The sequence below is a fragment of the Ammodytes marinus genome (genome assembly GCF_949987685.1).
Source record: "Ammodytes marinus genome assembly, chromosome: 6".
Classification (NCBI taxonomy): domain Eukaryota; kingdom Metazoa; phylum Chordata; class Actinopteri; order Uranoscopiformes; family Ammodytidae; genus Ammodytes; species Ammodytes marinus.
The window spans coordinates 22,423,195-22,446,159 of record NC_137235.1 but is presented as its reverse complement, the minus strand read 5'-3'; the positions used below and the strand labels follow the sequence as shown (position 1 = coordinate 22,446,159).

Genomic DNA, 22,965 nt, shown 5'->3' with positions numbered 1-22,965 from the left:
TAAATATTCGAATTGCTGTTTTTGCTGCAGTTTGCAACCCATGCCCTGGTTTATGTACAGTGTGTAAACTAGCAACACGGCCCCTTGAAAGAAGAGGTGTAATTTTTGGGAAAAAAATACGCTGACATGTAAATGGAAATATCCAGAAGCTGCTGCACATGTAAACCTTATTTGATTATTGTCTTAACCGGAACATGGACTTTACCATGGCTTTTCACGTGATTTTCAAAACTATGTTTCCTCTGAATTGTTGATTTGCACTTGGGACAGTGCCAGTGACTTCTCCCTGACGGTTTGATTTGACAGTGACATAGTATGCAAAAATGTATGGAAGAAGAATTGTAAATTTAAAAAAAAAAATTGGCCAAGAATAAGAACTTAAAGAATGATAAACTATGATACTTTTCGACTTTTATGACCTATAAACGTTGTTATAATGATTTATAGTCATGTTTACAAAGGACCTATGATACTTTTCGACTTTTATGACCTATACATGTTGTTATAATGATTTATAGTCATGTTTAACCATACTAGAGTATCAAATAATTACGTACATGTATTTCGACGTATTCCCTGCTGACCGTCTGGGGTGGCTATGCAGAGCACTAAACACTATGACAGCCGGTCGAGCCGAACTCGTTCAAATTTCCGGATTGTTTCTGTCACACTCGGGTCGTTTCTGTCGTGTTTCCATGTATGGTAATGCTGCCGCTCAGGCAAGCTCCGGCTGCATGCCCCCAGCTTCCTGAAAATTTCCCGCTACTGGAAGGAAGGTAACCAATCACAACGGAGTGGGGTTTGCAGCAGGGGGGGAGGGGCGGAGAAGCTCAAAGCAGTGTGTAGAGAGAGACTGCTGTGCTCGCTAGGGTAAGAGGAAGAGTGTCCCGAAAATCTACATAGTTTTTTGTGATGTGATTCGTGTCAGGTTGCTCTATAGCAGTTTTTAACAAGAAATGAAGACCAGAAAAGTAGTATAATAGGATCTCTTTAACTTCATAACGACGGCGTATTAGGGCAACTTAAAAGAAAAAGAAAAAAATCAGATATTCTGCGGGGAAAACTCGGATGATTGTGTTTTTTTGTTGTCTATGGCCACATGTGCTCATTTTAGAAGGCTTAAATTATACTTTGACATTTGATTCAGCACTAAGAAAATGCTTCTTATTTTAGCCTAGCATCATCAGATTGTAGCGCCCAGAGAAGGCATATGCTCTTATTAATACGCTGGCGTACACGTGTTTACGTTGTTTTGGTTTTATTAGAGCTATTCCAAGTGATAATACTGTCTGTGTGGTTAGGACAGGACAGCATACACTTGTTATTTAGAAATATATACAGCGTCCCCTGTGGCCTAGCCACGTAACGCGCAATAATGATCTAGCCTACTCTTAACACATTGTAATTATAAGTCACCTTACTACAACTACAACATATTTAATCCAGACGTCAAAGTGACTGTGAAATAAACTGGGTCTATTGAGAAGAAAATAACCCCCAAGTATTTTTTTATTTTCTTATTTTTTTCTCCACAGTGACCCTAATATGTCGTCGTACTTCACAGTATTTGCCGACATTTGCTTGCATTTTGATAGAGTGCCCAGTTGTAGCCTACTTACCAACGTTGTCCTCCCTGAAGCACAGGGAATACAATACTTAAGGTGCACTGTATTCAGATGGTGTTTGGTTGCCACTGTGGTTGACAGTAGCCTACTGGCAAGCACTGTCCTCTTTTTTTATAAAACTCCTCCAAGGTGGAGAAAGCCGTATTGACCTCTAAATAGTAGCCTACAATTAATTATTATTATTTTGATACTGACATAACCTTAAATACAAAACCGAGTAGCTCAAACCGCGTTTAAAAAATATTGACAATGAGTACAATAGCCTACGTGCTTACATACCTGCGGCAGCCATGGCCATCCGTTAAATTATCCACTTTCAGCTATAAAAGCAAAATCATCTGGCCTATCATTTTGATAAGCATAAAATTGTGCTTATTTTGAAAGTTTAACTTTTCAGTCAGAAATGTATATGCAAAAATGTTTGGGGGAACAATTACAGATGACTTGGTCAAATGGTAAACGACTAGAGGGGGAAAAATAAGAATAGGAAATTTGATGGAATGGTGATGGAAGTAGTGGACTATTTGTGTTCTCAATATAAACTAAGTCCTCATAATTTTTTAAGATTTCGGGGGAATTTAGATCAGAATAGGCAGAAGGAAGTCTGGCGATCATGAAAATCCCTTTCTTTTTCGAGCTTAATAACTATTTTGGGATGGGGTAAAGCTTTAGACGATACTTATTGGGCATGCATATACCCTTTTATCGTTTCAAGATTTACAAAAATGTTGAAAAGAGATCAAGTCAACAGATATAATGGGAAATAGAAATAACTCCAATTGAGGAGTATGCAGGCACACAAGCTCTTTTCTTTTCCTTTCCTTTCTTGTTCATTTTATGTAATATACCTATACTCTCTTGTATTTTGCAAATAAAATCCCTTAAATGTTGTAAAGTCTCAGTCGTGAATTAGTTTATAACTGGAACAGAAGGACTTTAGGTATAGGTTTTTTCTTCAAAGAGATGGTTCCGTCCTCGGGGAGGTAAGTACAATGCCGGGGTTCGCAGCTCGTAGCAGGAACCATGATGAGAGGGGAGACCTCTTTATGAAGAAATAATGTACAATTAGAGCATCGTGTTACAAAGTTGGTTAATACGGGTTTAATAGGACATAACTAATAAACTTTGGATACTAGCTTTTCATTATAGATCAGACTTTGGTAGTCTAGATCGCTACAGAGTGAGTGTGTGTGTGTGTGCGTGTGCCCAAGCGTCAGAGTACAGCATAAGCTAATTACAATAAAATATCTGACTTTTTTATTTATTTTAAAAAAATTAAAAAAATCTTCTTCAGTTATGCTACAAACAAATCAGAGAGTGCTACAATAATGAAATAAAGGAAGAGTCAATGGATCTCTATGTTTAAAAGCATTGCCATTACAGCCATGTACAGAGATGAAGAGAAAGTGAGAGACCAGTGAGTCACTGTCTGGTCCGTGCCACTAGCTTTAGCGCCCCTAGTGGCAATGACCAGTTGTATGTGGTCGCTGAATGCGGTGCAAATAAATTGAATTTACAATTCTGTCCTGCATGTCTACTTCACCATTTCACTGATACTGTGGTTACAATGTACTGAACCCCTCCCTTCATTTTTACTCACAGTTTTGGTACATTAGTTTATTAGAAATAAAACAAAACAAAAACTATGAGTAGCAGACAAACAGGAGTGCAACTAACAGAAAACACACAAGTAGATGTTGTCACTCTTCCAAAGTGTTTTTAATGAATGACAGGATTGCAAAAACATTTACTGTAAAATGGAATATACATATTTTTCCTTTATTTTATTTTATTTTTACCAAAAACATACCCCACCCTCCCACCCGATAAGAAACACACCTACATCACACTTACATGACTACAAGAGATGGTTTAAATCACAGTCTAAATTATAATACATAAAGGTTGAAAATGGCATAAACTGAATACACCAAAAGCATAAATAAATATAATAAATGAAAATAAAACGAAAGAGGGGAAGGGGTAGCTACTCTGATATTGTTGTAGTTGGTTTCTCCAAAAATGTCAAGAAGGGGCGTGATACTTATTAGTTTTCATCCTCTAACAAGGATCCTTGCTCTGATGTTCTTTTTTTAAGTTTCTCCCTTTTAGTTTTTTCCTATACAGGGCTGGCGGACAAGGTGAATCACTTCAGACTTGGCTTTTGTTGGAATCCGTGGTCTTTTTCTAAGCTGTCTTCCTCACAAAGGATATTCGCTCCATAAGCTGAAACACAAAGAGAACACAATCATTAGACATTGAGATCATCTTCAGTGTCCACCAAGCTTTACTTTCTGAGTGTGAGGTTCTTTTTTATAAATAGATTGTTCTCAATGAGGAGCAAGCGTGTGCAGCACGGCGAAAAGACACAGCGACCAAAATCTTTGCCTTTGAGTGGCTGCTTCATGCACTGTGTGTTGAAAATCTCTCAACTATCATATAGAAGATCGGTCAGGGCTCGTCACTGTGGCAACCAAGACGACGAAAGAGAAGCTGGTATTTACTGTCTCCGTTAACTTGAAGCTGTACTACATGAGTGAAAAAAATGAACACAACAGAGGACGGACACACTGAATACTACTTTTAACAGTATGCCATGAACTTAGCCCAAGTTAAAGGTGAAGTAAGCGATTTATTTATGTTAATATAAGTGTTAAATCGCTCTTTATTCATACAGTGATCACTTCTATAGTTCTGTATAATTGATAGGTTTTATATAGCGCTTTATTGCCTAGGCACTCAAAGACGCTTTACAGGGTTCCTGGTTCAATTCGTTCACACACAGTCATACCGGTGGTGGTAAACTACGAGAGTAGCCACAGCTGCCCTGGGGCAGACTGACGGAAGCGTGGCTGCCATTCAGCGCCAACGGCCCCTCCGACCACCACCTCAAACATACAGCAATCATACACATTCACACAAGGCAAGGTGGGTGAAGTGTCTTGCCCAAGGACACAACAACCATGACGCAGGTGGCAGGGCGGGGATCGAACCGCCAACCCTTTGATCGTTGGCCAACCCGCTTAACCACCTGAGCCACAGTCGCCCCAAATATATAATGTATAGTCACCCGCTCTGCATGTAATCGGCAAATAAACTTTTCGGGGATCCCACTACCGATAAGTGATAACCAATCAGAAGAGAGAACGCTACAAACTGACACCTGTCTCACTGCCGGTGCACGTGAAGAGCGACAGATGGGTGAATGGCGGAGCAGGTAAAAATCCTTCCCAATGTCTATTTTGATGTTTTTTATCATGTTTTATCACACTTACAGATCTGAGATGATGCTAGATAACCACCTGTGTGTTTCCTTCAGTTGACACTTCAGGTCAGCGGTATGATAATGACACTTGTAAGACCAGGGATATTAAAGTAGTACAACACACTTATTTAGCTAATGTTATCAGGGTGGATTTTATTTTATTTATTTTGTAAATTTCACCCAAGACAAATGATCTGTAAACTCCTCAATACATTTCTGATATTCATGGAGAGGGCATGGAGGTCTAGTCGTGGAGGGGTTGCAGTTCACTGGGCTGACGAGCTCATTGCTGCTGTTTGCAGTTGATGTGGTTCTGATGGCACAGCTCTCACAACATCAGTCCACAGCCGAGTGTGAAGTGGCTTGGATGAGGATCAGCACCTCTAAATCTGAGGCCATGGTTCTCAGCAGGAAACTGATAAACTGATAGACTGCCAACTCTGGTTAAGGAAGCGAGAAAAGCCTGGTGCGGTCGGGCGGAAATAGTGTCACTAACACCCGAGGAAGGACATTGTCAAAATAAAAGCATATACTACATCAATATGCATCGATTTTTGGACGTTACATCGATGCAGTTGGATCGTTCGCAAATCAATCGATGGATCGATCTACATCGATGGATCGTTACAACCCTAACTTTTATGCGTCCCAGGTCTTCCTCCTGCAAACTGGACGCTCCTGAATCACCTCCCCAGGGAGTCGCCCAGGGAGCATCCTTACTAGATGCCCCAACCACCTCAACTGGTTCCTTTCTGCCAAAGGAGCAGGGGCTCTACTTCAAGTCCATCACGGATGACTGAACTTCTCACCCTATATCGGGAGACGCCAGCCACCCTCCTGATTAAAACCCATTTCCACCGCTTGTACCCACAATCTGGTTCTTTGGGCCATGACCCAGCCTTCATGACGATAGGTGAGATAAGGAACCAAGTTTAAACGGTAGATTGAGAGTTTTGCTGTCTGGCTCAGCTCTCTTTTCGTCACAACGGTGCAGTTAAGTGAGTGTGAAAGCTCAATTATGGTCCCATTAAGTTCGAAAATAGAGACATACTTTTCCAACGTCAAACATGGCTCCAATAGGAAGAAGAAGAGTCAAACAGAAGAAATAAATAGTTTAATCGATAGCGACATAGCCATAACGATGAAGAGGCAAAATGGGAGACAGTGAAGACATTAATATCATGACATGTCAAACAGACTAGTCTTGCACGGACCTCCCCTTCTCTGTTGCTGCCGTCAGCCTACCGTTCATCTGATCTCTGCCCAGCAGCACTGTAGTTGTCTGTCTCTGTGCCCATACCAGGCATGCAACAACAACTCATACAACCTGTCCTCAAAAAGTTATGCAATTTTCCAAAGTATACTTTGTGTTTTGTTAGTGTACACGTATATACCATAGATACATAGTATAATATATATAGTATGTACAGCCTATGGTTCATACAAGAGCCGTTGGAAGCTTGAACTGTTGGCTGGTGTGTGTGTGTGTGTGCACGTGTGCATTCTACCTCAGGTGGTACTCGGGGTCAGTGTGTGCTTGCGAAAGCAGGTCTCTAATCTTCTCAGGTGGGTTCAGGCCATGCATGTTTGCTCTTTCCCATCGCTGCAGCCTGCTGATACCTGGAAAAGGAGATTAGGGAATTGCATATTAATTATGCAAGTGACACATAGGAACGCATTTGTAAACTGGCTTATTAGTGCATTTCTGAAAAAGTCCCATTTCCTCAAGGTGATTTGTGAAGCATTTTTTTTGTTTCATTTTGTTGATTATGGTTTACAGCTCATGAAAATATAATAAATAATCCGGCGTCTCAAAATATTAGAATATTCCAAAAAAAGAATTTATAATACAGAAACATTGGCTTTCAGAAAATAATGTTCATCTATGCACTGAATACCTGGTCTGTGATCTTATTTTGCATTGATTATTGCATTAATGCGGCATGGCATAGAGGTGATCAGCCTGTGGCACTGCTGAGGTGTTAAGGCCAGGACACACCAGCCCGATAATCGCCGTCGTCAAAAAAAAAGACGAATCTGTTTGGTGTGTGCCGTGACGTCGGCCGACGTAGAGGTCGTCGGGCTTGTTTTGAGCCTGTCGGCCGCCGATTGAACATGTTCAATCGGCGGCCGACCGTCTTTCATTTGGAGCAATTTGATTGGTGGAGGGCTAGCGAATCAGTGAAGCCCGGAAGTGAGGCGGGTAGCACAAACAGCTAACAACAGCTAGCCATCGTTTTAATGTGTTTGTTCGTTTCGTTTTGAGAGTACTCACATGCATCAACCCTTGTTGACTGCTCGACACCATGCTCGACACTCTCTGCTAAAAATTGTGCTCTTATGGTCCATAAATATAAATACGTATTTCTATCTATGTTTATGCTCTAGAGAGATGTCCAATCATTTCCGGCTATCGTATTTTTTCGGGCCACAATACAGATTAGCGCCGCCTGCTGTTGTGGAGACATTACGTCCCGCGAGCGTACGGAAAATAAACAGTCGTCTCGGTGTGTTCTTTAGCAGCGACGGGAAGCTGGAGCTTCCTGAAACGGCCGACTCCATTTTTTTTGACGACGGCGATTATCGGGCTGGTGTGTCCTGGCCTTTATGAAGCCCAGGTTGCTTTGATAGCAGCCTTCAGCTCTACTGCATTGTGAGTCTGGTGTGTCTCATCTTCCTCTTGACAATGCTCCATAGATTTTCTTTTGGGTTTCGGGTCAGGAGAGTTGTCTGGCCAATCAAGCACAGTAATACCAGTTACTAGTGGTTTTGACACTGTGGGCACTGGGCAGGTGACAAGTCTTGCTGGAAAAAGAAATGGGCTTCTCCATACAGCTTGTCAGCAGACGGAAGCATTAAGTGCTCTAATATCTTCCGGTAGATGGCTGTGTTGACGTTGGACTTGATAACACACTGTTGCCACTGTTTCCCACACTGCCAAAAATACTAATAACTGTTTGGCTGACCAAGGTACGTATTACTGTGCTTGATTGGCCAGACAACTGTCCTGACATTGTCAAGAGGAAGATGAGACACACCAGACACAACAATACAGACTAACTGAAGGCCACTATCAAAGCAACCTGGGCTTCCATAACACCTCAGCAGTGCCACAGGCTGATCGTCACCATGCCATGCTGCATTAATGCAATAATTCATGCAAAATAAGATCCCAGACCAAGTATTGAGTGGATTAATGAAAATACTTATCGGAAGTGCAACATTTCTGTATTATAAATCATTTTTTGATTGGCCCTATGGAATATTTTAATATTTTGAGATGCTAGATTTTAGAAAATAAATAAAAATATCACAAATCTAATACATCTAGACTATATGGAACTTTCACTTTTTGAATTAAATGACAGAAAAAAAGCTTTTACATGATATTCTAATAATATGACATGCACTATAACTGGGAGCGAGGCTGTGTATTCCTTTAAAAGTGAAAGTTTAAAATCTATTCTGAATTTGACAGGGAGCCAGTGAAGTGCTGCTAGGATGGGAGTGATGTGGTCTATTCTTTTGGAAGAGTTGTAGATGAGAGATGGCCCTTGACTAAGTAATGAATGCATTAATTACTTTTTCCAGGTCTGGTTTAACGGTTTAACTTTGGCAATGTTTTGAAGCTTTTTTTATGGGTTTTATTTAGGGTTCGGGGTTAGAAATGTTACCTGTGCAGGGCCCAAATCTCCAGTCCAGATCAAACTGTCTGAGCTCCTGATGCTCCTTCTGGCGGACAAGTTCAGTCGGAGACTCTGTTGCAATAAAAAGATTCAAAGAGAATCAAGACAAACCCATGCCTTTTGGAAATCAGACATGGAATGTTGTAAACGTAAAACCTGGTCAACTATCCCTGTTCCTGTTCAGCTGACTTTAGGCTGGGTTCAGATGACAAAAGGACAACAGTACTGTCATTGATTCATTTTTATCAATACTAGTATTTGTTATATAAAATAACAGATGTCTATTTATCAATTCCACATTTTTCTTTTCCAGAAATCAATTGTTAAAACAAATAAAACAAATGGTTTTGATAAACATACACCTGTTATTAAATATAAGAAATGCTATATAGTATATAGTATATAGTATATATATAGTATTGATTCAAATGAATGAATTATGGTTAAACTATATTTAGATATAGTTTAACCATAATTATATAGATGCCGCATTCTAGGTTGTCGGATATAGTCCATCGTCTGACCTTCTTACTGCATTAACTCACTGGAGGCTGACATCTGTCAATGCCCTACATCATCAAAACCTTCTGAATTTTCCAACGATTCACAAGCTGTTTGGTTTGATATAAAGGGCAGGAATGTATTTGTAATACAGGATACTTGTTTAAATTAAAGAAGGCAGGTTTTCATACTAAAATGCTTTATATTATGTTGATAGGCTGGCTATACAGTAGTTCTATAACAAATTCATATCTTATATTCTATATATTATTATATAATATATATAAATATAAGATATATAAATCCAACATGTATTTTTGGGTGTTTATTTGACTAAACCTTGTATGTTAGCATCTGTGTATTTCTCTTAAACATCTTAAAATAAAATAAGTCTTTATTAATATAGCCAAGTATCATAAATAACGTTTTGCCTCAGTGGGCTCAACAGTTTGCACACCATGGCCCTTTTCCATATACCATATGCAACCATGTGCTGAAAACGCATTAAGACCTGTACATAGTAGGCAATTTTTTGATTGATAAAATGAAAAAAGGCTGTATCCAAGATCTGCTCCGTGAAATCTTTGGACACTAATATGCTGTAAAAATGAAATGAAAATGAAATGTATCCAACACCTAGATTTTGGGTTTTAAAAGAAACGCGAATGTACGCATAATTAGTTAGATTCAGACAAATGTTGCATATAAAATGTCATGTCTTCAAAACCCCTTTGCCCCCTGGGTATATACAGTGAACTTTCATTTGACACATATTTAGCTAGATTTGATCACATCTCTTATAAAAAAAAACATATATACATATATATAAAAATATATGTAGTAAATGCTTTCAGGATTATTAGATACATCGCAGCATATGACACATATACAAACACTGCCCTGCTCTTTACCTTTCTGTGGTTGAGGAGGAGTGGGCCTTTTCTCTCTCCTGCTCCCTTTTGCTTTCTTCACCACCTTGAATGAATCCGTTATGAGTCTGCGTTTGGTTGTCATGGTAACTTCACTTATCTGGAAAATACAAACATAACAATAATTGTATGCTTTAAGTATTTATGTTATTGGAGGTTGAGGGGGTGTTGGATGACAGTCATTATCCGGTATTATTTTTGTCTTAAACTGCAGAGTATTTACAGCTTCACAGAGTCCCTCAACCAAATCCTACATTTAAGCACATTAAATGCTCATATTTTCCATAGAAGACCAACATATGTCGTGTTGTATCACCTCTTAATGAGTTTAGATTACCACAGAGAACTCTTACAACTAAAACATTCATATTAAGTAGGGATGCACCGAGTGTTTGGCCACCAAATATTGCCTGAATATAGCTAAACTTGTTCAGTGTTTGGCCGGAAAAGTGAGAATGTGGAAAATGTTTCACCAAACAATTAAGTTTTTGATGAAGCAATCAAATAGAATCCAGCGTGCTGGAGTGAGGCCGCGACGCTCGTTCTTTATCATTGCAGCTAACATGTTGGCAGTGTGGAAGCACTTCAAAGTATCAGAGAAAAACTTGGCTGCCAACACCAATTTAACTCAGGCTGACATAATTGGATTTGGGAAAGCCGTGGTGATGGAGACAGTCAAGGGCCCGTTACTACCGATGAGCAGAGCACACACTCATTGTCTGATGAGATACTCCAAGAGAATTGGAGCTTTTTAAACAAAGGATACCTATAATTTATAGTGACACAGTCTAGTGATCTGAATGTTCATTTGTTAAACAAGACAAGGTGATATAATTTTAGCAATTCATGTTGATTAAAGGTGCTCCGAGGAACATGGTTGTTGCTCCTGGGTGAGTGTACCCATGACAAAGACATTAAGAACAACTAAAAATAGCATTCTTTGCACTGATGGTCTTGTTTGCTGTTACATGTCATTTATGATCGTCAGAGGAAAAATTAGACTGTTTCAGAAGTAATGCACTAAAGTAGGCTAGAGCACATGACAATACACCTCCTTGGTGGAGGACTTTGCTCCAATTTTTGATAACAGAAATGTACACGCTTTGATTATATTTTTAGTAGGGGAGAGTGGGGTGAGTTGTGCCAGGGGTGAAGTAGTGCCACCCCATATTTCTAGAAAACCATAGAAGAAATTGGTCATGTACTTTCAAAGTAACATTTCTATGATCAAGGTTTTTTATTATTGTGTCTGAACAATTATAGTCAAGTTTGAATAATTTGACACATATTTTAGTGCTTTAGTATGCTATATTATGAGTCTATAGCACGATGTTAGCCCTGAACTGCTGCATCATGCTAGTTTTTCTACATTGCTGGGGTTGGGGATGATTTGTGCCAAACGGCCTAGGGTGAGTTGTGCCAGTGGCATGGCTGTATATGCTGGTCACCAAAAAGAAAGTGATTGTCTACAGTAGTGCAGAAGAGACTGACATCTCCATTTACTTTATTAACTTTAAATAAACCTTAAATGAATAATTGTCTAATAGATTCTTCTTGCTTGTATATAGCATTACAGTTTAAGAGATATATATCAATGGCACAATTTACCCCAACGTATTCTGCCCAAAGGTACAACTTACCCCACACCAGGAGCAAGTTGTGCCGCAAGACCACTTTTTTTCCCGAAAACTATATTTCTTACAGTTTATTTCAGATCCAAAGTTATTGTTGCCAGAGATGCACCACATCCTGAAATATACATATATATTTTAGTTGTAGACATTACTGTCAAGGCATCACTTTAAAGTCACTTTCAGTAAAAAGTGGCACAACTCACCCCACTCTCCCCTACTGATTAAATATAAATTGATAATTTATCATTTAACTAGTGTTGCTGATCTGCATACTTGTGAATCAGCTTGCATGATATGGTAAAGTAAATGTTTACTAAAAAGGGATGTTTGTAACCACATTGGAAGGTTAGCAAAAAAAAGGTAAAGCGAAATCACACAGAAATTAAAAGCTTTGCCTGTAATTACAACGTCAAACTTAATGATTAAAAACGTTACTTGTCACATTAGCATTCATATACCACTTTTCCTACCGTCTCTCTTTGGATTATTTAACAGGTCGGCATGTCCGTTTGCAAGATGTTTTGCCCAGTTGAATAACGCACCCTTTTGATTTCCAATGGCAATTGGCATTTCATTACCAATGTAAGGTGTAGTTAACACTGCTGCTGGGTCATGAGCAGTGAGACAGTATTCCTAAAATAAAATAATAATAACTACTACACCCCAAAACATCTAATAGACATATGCCTATGTTTTGAATGCGCAGAAAGTACTGAACAAAACAGGACAATAACTATTTGAAAGACATAGACTACAGAATGCCAGAGAGCTTGATCTTCCATTATTACTATTACAGAAAGAAAGACGCATGCGCGCTTATAATGTAGTATATTAATTAATAATAATAGTAGGCCTATTTAAGCTTTCATAATTACCTGATGTGATTGATTTCACACCACATTTGCCGATTCAAAGAAGGTGGAAAAGCTACTGTAGGCTATGTCTACTTACCAATATTCAACTGCAGGAAATAATCAGATTGGCTACGTTTGACCCCGATTCACAACGATACCAAATATAGGCTGGACGTAGGCCTACGTTCGCTCTGTCAGTCTATTGAACAGAACGTATCTCTTTATTTTATTTTCCTTTGACTGTAGTAAAAACCAAAACAATCTTCTTCTTCTTCTCTTTTCTGTTTTCTGGGTTTGGCAAACAACTTTTAGGTGCATTACCGCCACCAACTGGTAGGCTATTTTACACAGATGATGCACTCAGGCAGCGTCGTTGTCTTTCTTTATACTGTATATGTCCATGATCGTTATGCATCGTCGTTGTCCAGTTTCCAAGTAACCTTTTGGATACAAACGGCCCAAAACATGGAAGTATATAAGACTGTCTATAATAATTTATTTCGTAATATTCCTGTTAAAGCAGTGCAGTGTTTAGGTAGGCTACACAGATTTTACCCATAGACTCCTTACACCGTGTGTAGCCTATCGATGAAATTAAATTCATATTGCTATTTTTATGCACTTTTTATAACCAATCTTTCTATCAGCTTGTTCTCTTTAATCAAATGTAATTCCTATTGCTATTTGTATGCATGTTTCTTTTTTATAAACCAATAATATATAATTTTTTATATTTGTTTGGTTTGACTCCACGTATTTGGAAATGAGGTCCACCCATCAATGATCCCTGGAGTATAAATGAAAAAACAATATTATGTGCTTGTTTTCTTGGGCATAGGCTACAGAGTGTCAAAATGGATGTCAATTCCCCCCAAATTCAAATATGCAGCAGCGGTCTTTATCATATTTTGTACATTGAAGGCTGCAAAAGCTATGGTTGACTACCAATATTAAAGGCCATGCTTGAGACAAGTCTTTATTTGTTTATTAAACATATTTGAAGTTGTATTTTTATTTTAAATATTTTTATAATATTGTATTTAATAACATAGTATCTTCTTTTTTCAGAGTTCACAATGATAAAGTGTGGTTTGAGTTGCAGGAGTGCTACACAATTTCAATGTTATTGCACAGTTACTATTATAAACAGAGCACATCAGTTTTAAAAGCACATGGTATCTCATAAGACGTCTCTCCTCCAGTGACCACGGCTGGACTGACCATCTGGCATACCGGGAAAATGCCCGGTGGGCCGGCAGGCCTTTTGGGCCGACGAGGTTCAATTACATTTTTTTTTTTCTGGGCCCGGCCAGGCCCATCCATGCCGATGCCCGGCCTTCCCTCTCGGCCGCGCAGACTGTCAACTTAACCTGAAAGGCCAATTAAATATTGGTCCATTCATCATGATTGGTTCTGGGCCGGGCCTGGCCCAATCACACACAAAGCGGAGGGCCGAGGTCCCGCCCCTTGGACCTCGGCTGTCAATCACTCAATCTTGCACGTCACTAACTGACAGAAAAATGGAGAAGAAACTGAAAGGAGACAGTTGCTGGAATAGTGAAAATAAAGTTATGTTGAGAACAATTATTTCTGTAGCATGCTAAATTTTAACAGCATATAGTTTGCCAACAGCTAGCTGCTTGCGTTAACATCATGGATAGAGCCATCTAGATGCTTCCTGCTTTCCTACTGTGCAGACGCTTTTCTGTTTGCTCTCTCCTCCTCTTGCACTTTTTGCTTACATTCTTCTTTTTCGTCAACATAAATTTAGCAGCAGCGCCTGGATACATACAAATCAATGGGACTGTAATTTATTTTATTGTTTAATAGATACTACAGGCATTTTTAGAAAGAACGTGAAGAGGCCTACAAACAGGACAGGCCTGTGGTGACTGTAAGCGAGGCGCTAAGCTAAAGCTAATTAGCAGCAAGATGCCTCCCTTATCAAATGAGGACTATCAAATACTCCTACAGAGGATTACAGCACTGGAAACAAAAGTGAATCGAATAGAAGTGAACGTGGAAGTGAATGGACTATGTGGGAACGACACCACTCTATCAGTGACTCAAAACAGTGGACAAGATCGAGCTAACGCACAGCTAACTAGCACCAGCAAGGCTACGAAGAAACAGAAGGACAGTGTTCAAGGCAGTGATAACCCTCCCTGGAATCGTCTTGGTGCAAGGCCAAAGAGATTGGAAAAGGGAGGACGGATAACCGGCAGGGCCGAGCGTCATGAGATCTGGACGGCTGGCCTGCATTACCACCTAGGCACAGTGCCTCCTCAACCCCCGTGCCCCGGAGGCCGCAGCAATGGATAGCTGCAAATGGGAGACGTAACAACAAACTTCCCCAGCAAACAAGTGTGCTAGTGTCAAATAGGTTCACCCCACTGTTACAAGTCCCTGGATAACACAGCAGCCTCACACCGCAAGGTAAGGCCCGAAAGCCAAGAGCCACAGAGAGAGCTAACAACCGGGCTAACAAAGCTAACAACCGGGCCTGAAAATCTGATTGTTGGAGACTTTTCTGTTAGAGATATGAAAAGCATGTTTAGTGTTGATACCAAAGTACTCTGCTATCCAAATGATATGGTATCTGACTTAGAAAAAAGAATCCTGGACATTGCAGCTGCTCACACAACTGTAAAGAACATCATTCTGCACATCGGGTCAAATTATGTTGTAAAGCAGGAGTCTGAAATGTTGAAACAGGACTTTAAAGATCTCTTGAACACGGTCAGCTCACTGAAAGCTGAGGTGTATATCAGTGGTCCTCTCCCACCAATCAGAAGAGGACCTGAGAAATTCACCAGATTGCTGGCACTGAGCATGTGGCTTTCAGCTGCGTGCCCCGACCACTCAGTGCATTTTATTGACAATTTTAACACTTTCTGGAACCGCAGGCAGTTTTTTAAGACAGATGGACTCTGCCTAAATAAGACTAAAATAAGACTAAAAGATTAAAAGTATTCATATCAAATATGTTCTACGTCCTGCGCCACCCATCTGTTCGTGCCAAGGACAAGATACTGGAGAAAGCCAAAACACAGCTTTGCAGCAGCGCCGAAGGACAACTGCCGGCCCCAGATAACAGCTCAGACCATGAGAGATAACAGGGCAGAGAGGAGGGGGCTCCACCCATCCCCGTCTCCCCTGGACCCCGCAGGTCATCACCAAGCCGACCTCTCTCTCCTCCTTTCTCTCCTACAACCACCCTTTCTCCATCCTCTCCTGAGCTGGAGTTCATGGAAATCGTATGTACTCCCCGTCCTCAACGTCAATCCACTCCCCCTCAACTTGTCAATCTTAGCCACAGCGCCCGGCTCGTCACCCCTCCACGCACACCCCCTCTGATCCCACCGCGCAATCTTAGCCACAGCGCCAGGCTCGTCATCCCTCCACACACACCCCCTTTGATACGTCATCATCATCAGGCTTGGGAGACTTTGAACGGCCGTGTGTCTGAATCGAGCTTTGTAGATAAACTTGCCTTGCCTTGCCTTGATGATGTCAGCACTTGTTGATATGTGCCGGGCCGCGGCTACACAGGTATCGCCTTCGACTCACAGGATAAACTGACAAAGCTTCGAACACACTAATTTTTTTTACTCTGCACAATCTTAATTTTATGTTTTTAACTGAAACTTGGTTAGACCAAGATAACAACTCAGCTGTTCTCATAGAGTCCGTCCCCCCAAATTACAATTGTGTGAGTGAATCCAGAGTGCATAAAAAAGGAGGGGGGGTGGCTATTCTGTTTAAAGAATCTCTACAATGCAAAAAGATGTCTTATGAAAATTTTGATTCATTTGTGTATGTGGCTCTCCAGTTAAATTCAGCCTCTAGAGCTATTTTCATCAATATCTACCGGCCACCATAATACAATACAAGCTTTTTTGTTGACCTTGCTGAACTGCTGTCTGTAATCTGTACTGAGTTTGACTGTGTATTAATCGTCGGAGATTTCAATATTCATACTGACACACCAGAGGACAGATGTGCGAAAGAACTGTGCTGTGTCCTTGACAACTTTGGACTAAATCAGCATGTTGACAAACCAACTCATAACAAAGGGCACACGCTGGACCTTATCATTTCCAGAGGAATGAACATTTCAGACTTAACAGTGGCGGATATAGGTCCCCTCTCAGACCATTCCTGTTTATTTTTTGAGAGTAAAATGTCTGTGCACACAATTGATCAATCAAAAGTAATCAAAAAACGGTATATTACAGATAATACCAGTGAAACATTCATTCAAGCATTTTCTTCAATACCACCCTTTCCCTGTAACTCAGTTAAGGAGCTCTTAGACAACTTTAACGGCAAACTTCTAAGTATTATAGATGCTATTGCACCCACTAAGATGAAGGTTGTCTCTGGTAAGAAAATATCTCCTTGGAGAAATGCCCCGCAGGTCAGAATAGAAAGAAGAGAGTGCCGTAAAGCAGAACGCAGGTGGCGAAAAACAAATCTCCGGGTTCATTATGACATCTTCAAAGAGAAACTGTGCACGTTTAACTCAGAACTGAGAAATGCAAGGCAGTCTTTCTTTTCTGACATCATCACCAAAAACAACAACAATGCACGTGCCCTGTTTGCTACTGTCGACAGATTAACAAACCCTCCTGTGTCAGTAGCGTCTGAACATCTCTCCACGAGAGCCTGCAATGAATTTGCCTCCTTCTTTATTGAGAAAATTCACAAAATTAGACAAGCTGTCACTGCATCAATACCAAGTTCAACATATGTGTTCCCTCTTAAAGGTCACATATTATGCTAAATGCACTTTTTAAATGTGTTCTAACATATCCATGGGTCCACGGTGTGCCTAGAGACTGTCAAAATATAAAAAATAACAATCTCTCCTTTTCTCACTCTCCCCCTTTCTGAAACCCCCACCCCTCCCCCCCAATATACTCCAGTCAGAATTCTCCTCGTTTCTGACCTCACAAACTGGAAAGCCAGAAGCTTCCACTGTGCAGCCCACACCCCTATTTCTTATTGGTCCATGGCCCTGACAGACACAGGGCGAGGCGTATCTGGCTTCGCTTCCGGACAGGGGGCGGGGGGAGCTCAAAGATTGTATATTTACGAGGGGAGCTGCAGCTCTTTTTAAAAAATAGGCCATTGTGAGATTAGCTGAACATCAGCATAGTACAATAAATTATCTGAAAGTTTTTTTCAGCAAACAATTAAAGAAAAACGTATTAGGGACCACTAAGACCATATAATATGGTGTATAATAGTACCGAAAAGTGTATAATATGGGAGCTTTAAAATCAATTCAAATGCAATGACAGAATTTTATCTTATAAACCACAAAAACCTGGTGGACATTATACAACACCTGAACTCCTCATCCTGCTGCCTTGACATTCTGCCCACAGGCTTCTTTAAAACAGTTTTTAGCTGTATGGCCTCAGATGTTCTACTAATTGTCAACATGTCCCTTCAGACAGGTGTATTCCCACAGGCCCTGAAAACAGCAGTCATCAAGCCACTCCTAAAAAAGAATAATCTAGATACATCACTCATGAAAAATTCTAGGCCCATATCTAACTTACCATTTTTAAGTTAAATCATTGAAAAAGCTGTTTATCAACAGCTAAATAACTACTTAGCAAAGAACAACTGCTTTGATGTTTTCCAGTCAGGATTTCGACAACACCACAGCACTGAGACTGCTCTGGTTAAGGTCCTCAATGACATCCATTTAAACACAGACAGTGGCAAAAGTTCTGTCTTAGTTTTACTGGATCTCAGTGCCGCTTTTGACACAGTTGACCACAGCATATTACTAGATCGACTAGCAAACTGGGTTGGACTTTCTGGAACTGTACTAAGCTGGTTTGAATCCTACTTAAAGGATAGAGACTACTATGTGTCAATAGGCAATTTCACATCTGAGCGGACAAATATTGAATGCGGAGTCCCCCAAGGTTCCATTCTTGGGCCTCTTCTGTCACAGTAAGAGAAATGTAGGGTTAGACAGTGAGACCATAAAACACTATCTGCCTTTTCTCAGGCTAGGATGAACCAATTTCAATTTTTTTTTTGCACATTTATACTACATAGGATCTCAGAATTCAATACACCTTCATATTCCCACCGGTGAAGTAGGCCTTTAACATCTACATGCTCCCACTAGCTCAGATTATGAATAAGAACAAATTATGCTACCATAATTATGCAGACGACACACAAATTTACATAACCATATCACCAGGAGACTACAGTCCGATACAGGCACTGTGTAAGTGCATTGAACAAATCAATGATTGGATGTGCCAAAATTTCCTTCAATTAAACAACGACAAAACTGAAGTAATTGTCTTTGGTGCCAAAGATTAACAATTAAAAATCAGCGCACAGTTTACATCCGTTATGTTAGAAACCACACCCCAAGCCAGAAATCTTGGTGTTGTCGTAGACTCCAACTTGAATTTCAAGAAACACATTAAATCAATTAATAAATCAGCCTACTACCACCTAAAAAACATATCAAGAATTAAAGGGCTTATGTCTCAGCAAGATTTAGAAAACTTATCCATGCATTTATCTTTAGTAGACTTGACTACTGTAACAGTGTCCTTGCTGGCCTTCCAAAAAGATCTATCAGACAGCTTCAGCTAATTCAGAACGCTGCTGCTCGAGTCCTCACTAGGACCAAAAAAGTGGATCACATTACCCCAGTTCTGAGGTCTTTACACTGGCTTCCTGTCACTCAAATAATTGATTTCAAAATACTGATGTTGGTTTATAAAGCACTAAATGGTTTAGGGCCAAAATACATTACTGATATGCTGATACGTTATGAACCGTCCAGAGCCCTTAGGTCGTCTGGGACAGGTCTACTTACAGTCCCTAGAGTTAGGACTAAATAAGGAGAAGCAGCTTTTAGTTATTATGCACCAAAAATCTGGAACAAACTATCTCAAGATCTCAAGAAAACTTGAGATCTGCTGCAACTCTCAGTTCTTTTAAATTGAGTCTGAAGACTTTTTTGTTTCCATTTTAACCTTCAATTGTTATCTTATTTGCTTCTTTTATTCGCGTTTAAATGTTTTATAATGTGTTTTATGTATTCTAATCTTGCCCTTGTAAAGCACTTTGAGTGGCCTTGTGTCTGAATTGTGCTATATAAATAAACTTGCCTTGCCTTGCCTATAGAGCCAGGTCAAAGTGGCTATTTTAGCTAGCCTATAAACATTTGCTAGCTATGTGGTTTCTTTGAGGAGTTAAATAGCTCTGTTGTTGGTGTATTGAAAGAGTATCATTACTTTACTAGCTGATCAACATTAAAGTGAGGAAACTGTCAGTTTTTGCTTCTTGCTGTAGTACTTATTCAGTATAGTGGATTTATTAATGTTTACTTAAATATACTTTTCTGTACTGATTGTTGACATGGTTAAAACATACTTGAATTTTATTTATTTTATATATAATTTAATTGCAATTTAAAAATACAGACTGTAATTTGACCTGAACATAAAAAATATATTGATATATTACAAAGTTAACAGTAAATGCAGAAAAGTACATTCACTCAAATATGCAACATAAAGTTGTCACACTTTCTCCTTTCACAACACTTTGAGTGTTTGAGGCATTAGGCTTCATCTTTTTTTAGAAACATTCAGAAAATTTGACCACCACAGAATTGTACTTACTTTTTACAAGCTGTTGAGTTTCTTTGACTAGAAGTGCTTTCTAGACCATCATGTACTTTAGAATAATACACATTAGACCATTACTTTTGTACACTTTTTTCAAATTGGTTTACTTAGTAAAACAACAATTTGTGCATTTTGCCTATATAACTCTATATTGTAATGCATCTTTCCACCTCTTTAACTGATACATCCTTAAAACCTCAATCAATTGTGTGTCTCTCCTCCTTTATGAAAAAGGTTGAGAGACCATCCACAGAGGAGGAGTCTGTCGAGAGAGAGAGAGCAAGGAGCAAGGAGCAGGAGGTTGATTACTTTATCAGTCCTGAGCCTATGTTAGAGGCATTTTTTGAGCACCACCCACAACAGAATACTATAGCTACTATAATACTTTGTAAATATTATTGTATTATATGTCTGTACACTTGTTTAAAATAAACCAACATTTTAATTTAAATCAATGGAACAGTCATCGGGACCACGGTGATAAATATGTTCTGGTGGGTTGTCGATCAATTGTGGTGGGCTTGGAAAGAGTCATTACTGTTATGCTCCTATGTAAAGCGCTTTGAGTGCGAGAAAAGCGCAATATAAATTAAATATATTATTATAATTATTATAATAGTTTATGACAGCAAGACAAATACCCGGCATTGCCCTTGCTCAAAAGCTAAGCAATCATGCCTTTGCAAAGCCATAGGTAAATGGCACCATTTTGAGACAAACCAACACATGTTTAAGAGACCAAAGTCCTCAGATGTAGAGGGAACCCAAGTACCACAACAGACCTCAGAACAGGATGCCACTCAGGAAGAAGCGGGAAACTATCCACCTGGTCACAAAGATGTACAACGAATGCTTGAATACATTGTATCTAGGTCGATGAGATAATAAAATTGAAGGTCATTCTGATGTGAAAAAACTTAGCTAAATGCTAGTCTTTGCTACAACATAAAACATGATTTCTCAACAACAATGGATTAAAAAAAATGCATTTGCTCAACAGGTAGAGGAAGTAAGGGCTCAAAGACGGATCTTGTCATCAGGCTACAGGAGAAGATGTCTAATAAGGTTACCTACAATACTGTTTTGAGAAGCTGTGGGGAGCCTCTGGTGAGTGAAAAGTATTGGATTATTAAATCTATCAATGCTTTTTTTGTGTGACTGAACTACAGCGTTATAATTAATTTATGTCTGTAAGGCATTTTTTCTTCAACATTTAACCATTACTTGTTTTATATGCAGTTTGATGAAATCTAACATGATACTGGTGTGGGCAGTTTGACCTATATAAGAAATATTTACCTTCAGTTTGGATAACTGCTTTTCTTCTCCTTAGATCACTACAACTCCAAAAATCTTCTTAATCATAAATGATCAATTACGATCATGATGTTTATCCTTTATCCAGTAATTTTTACATTGCTTTAGAAATCTCTCTTATGAATTTGGTGTCGATACGAAGCCTTCTCTAAAAACCGTGTAAAAAAAATAAAGAGAGATAAACAGTAGCTGACCACATGATGGGGACAGTGGGCAGGCTACCATTATATCAGTGCTGCCACTGAAAAACTTTGTTCAAATCAGACCAATGTAAGGGTTATGAGATGGTTTTATGAGATTCTTCTATTGAGAAGTGTTAACCTATTCTCAAGTAACATCACCAGAACTGGAGATAAGACACACAAAATTCAGACACATAAGTTCCAGAAAAATCTAGCAAGCTTCTAGTGTAATAAAGTCAGAAAGAGACAGTGTGTGTGCATGCGTGCATGCATGCGACCAAGTGTGTGCGCGTGCGTGTGTTTGTGTGTGTGTTAAAGTAAGTTGGGCAGACAGGCGAGACCTGAGCTATTTATAGGCATACTGTAAATAGAAAGAGAGAGAGTCACATTTGCGCATATGCCGGTGAATACACGGCCACACATTGGGAAAGATTGCACACATTAAATCTACCAAAGAAAGAAAGTTAGATAGAAACAAAGTCAGACAGAAAGAGACAGAAAGAAATAAAGAAAGAAGAATTCAGCTTTAAAACAGAATCGACTTTTTACCTTTTAGGAATCCGAAGCTGCCAGGACGTGTGTTGAATCATTATCATATGATTGAAGATCTTCTGCCTCGTAAAGTAAGACTTACAACTTCTGACATCTTGCACAGTAACCAGCGAAGGTTTCCCCGCAGTGGGACAGAGTTTGGTTGCTGTATTTGATTGAACTCTGAGGTCTGTCTTGGTTAAAACGGCTTCAGGATCAGTTTCCTCTCCTGTCAATCATCAACAGCTGTAATGTGCATTCATCTGGGCACCTTTTTTCAAGTGTTGGAACCAGTACATGTATTAACATCAATTAGCATCTATTGCCACATTTGCATATTTATTCAAACATTTCTGAAAAAATGTAATATAAAAAATGTAATATAAAAAATGATGTAAGTAATCAACTGGCAAAGTTTCATCATGATATCTATGAATTATAAATGTTACCCTGTTCACCTGCAGTGTCTCGCCTCCATTACAGTAGCCTATAATTTAAGAGGTGATAACCGCTAAAAAGCTACCAATATAAAAGGTCTATCACATCAAACCCTCTTCTAGGGATGTATAGGATATAAAAGATCACAACTAGAATTTGCCCACCCAGATGGTACCGATATCTGGTCTGGCCAATGGAGTATATAAAGTACCCCAACTTTCAGCAACTCTCACGGATTTTCCTAGGGCAGTTGAATTTCAACTTTTTAAGATGTGTTAATAGACACATTTACAAACACATGAGGAATTTATTCCCAGATTT

At 39.4% G+C, this 22,965-nt stretch overlaps 1 protein-coding gene across 3 annotated transcripts; it reads right to left on the bottom strand.

The window, feature by feature from the left end:
* Positions 1–3,484: 3,484 nt before the first annotated feature.
* On the bottom strand, positions 3,485–12,751 carry pold4 (DNA polymerase delta 4, accessory subunit). 3 transcript variants are annotated; one of them, XM_080029715.1, is made up of 6 exons: positions 12,592–12,751; positions 11,647–11,755; positions 9,989–10,106; positions 8,565–8,648; positions 6,399–6,510; positions 3,485–3,851 (listed from the first exon to the last, which is right to left on the bottom strand). In XM_080029715.1, exons 2-6 carry the CDS (start codon positions 11,752–11,754, stop codon positions 3,827–3,829), a joined length of 447 nt encoding a protein of 148 aa, XP_079885841.1. In that variant the 5' UTR covers position 11,755; positions 12,592–12,751; the 3' UTR covers positions 3,485–3,826. The 3 variants fall into 3 exon arrangements, with proteins under 3 accessions (XP_079885841.1, XP_079885843.1, XP_079885842.1); XM_080029717.1 differs by lacking the exon at positions 11,647–11,755 and having other exon boundaries at positions 12,516–12,751; XM_080029716.1 differs by lacking the exon at positions 11,647–11,755.
* Between the last annotated feature and the right edge of the window lie 10,214 nt (positions 12,752–22,965).

Excerpts from the sequence above, each read along its gene's own strand:
- pold4 (XM_080029715.1), bottom strand. The coding sequence starts at position 11,754 with ATGTGGTGCATCTCTGGCAACAATAACTTTGGATCTGAAATAAACTGT. Across the intron at positions 6,511-8,564 it reads GAGATTTGGGCCCTGCACAG|GTATCAGCAGGCTGCAGCGA; the intron begins GTAACATTTCTA and ends CTCCTTTTCCAG. Across the intron at positions 3,852-6,398 it reads GACCCCGAGTACCACCTGAG|CTTATGGAGCGAATATCCTT; the intron begins GTAGAATGCACA and ends TTTGTGTTTCAG.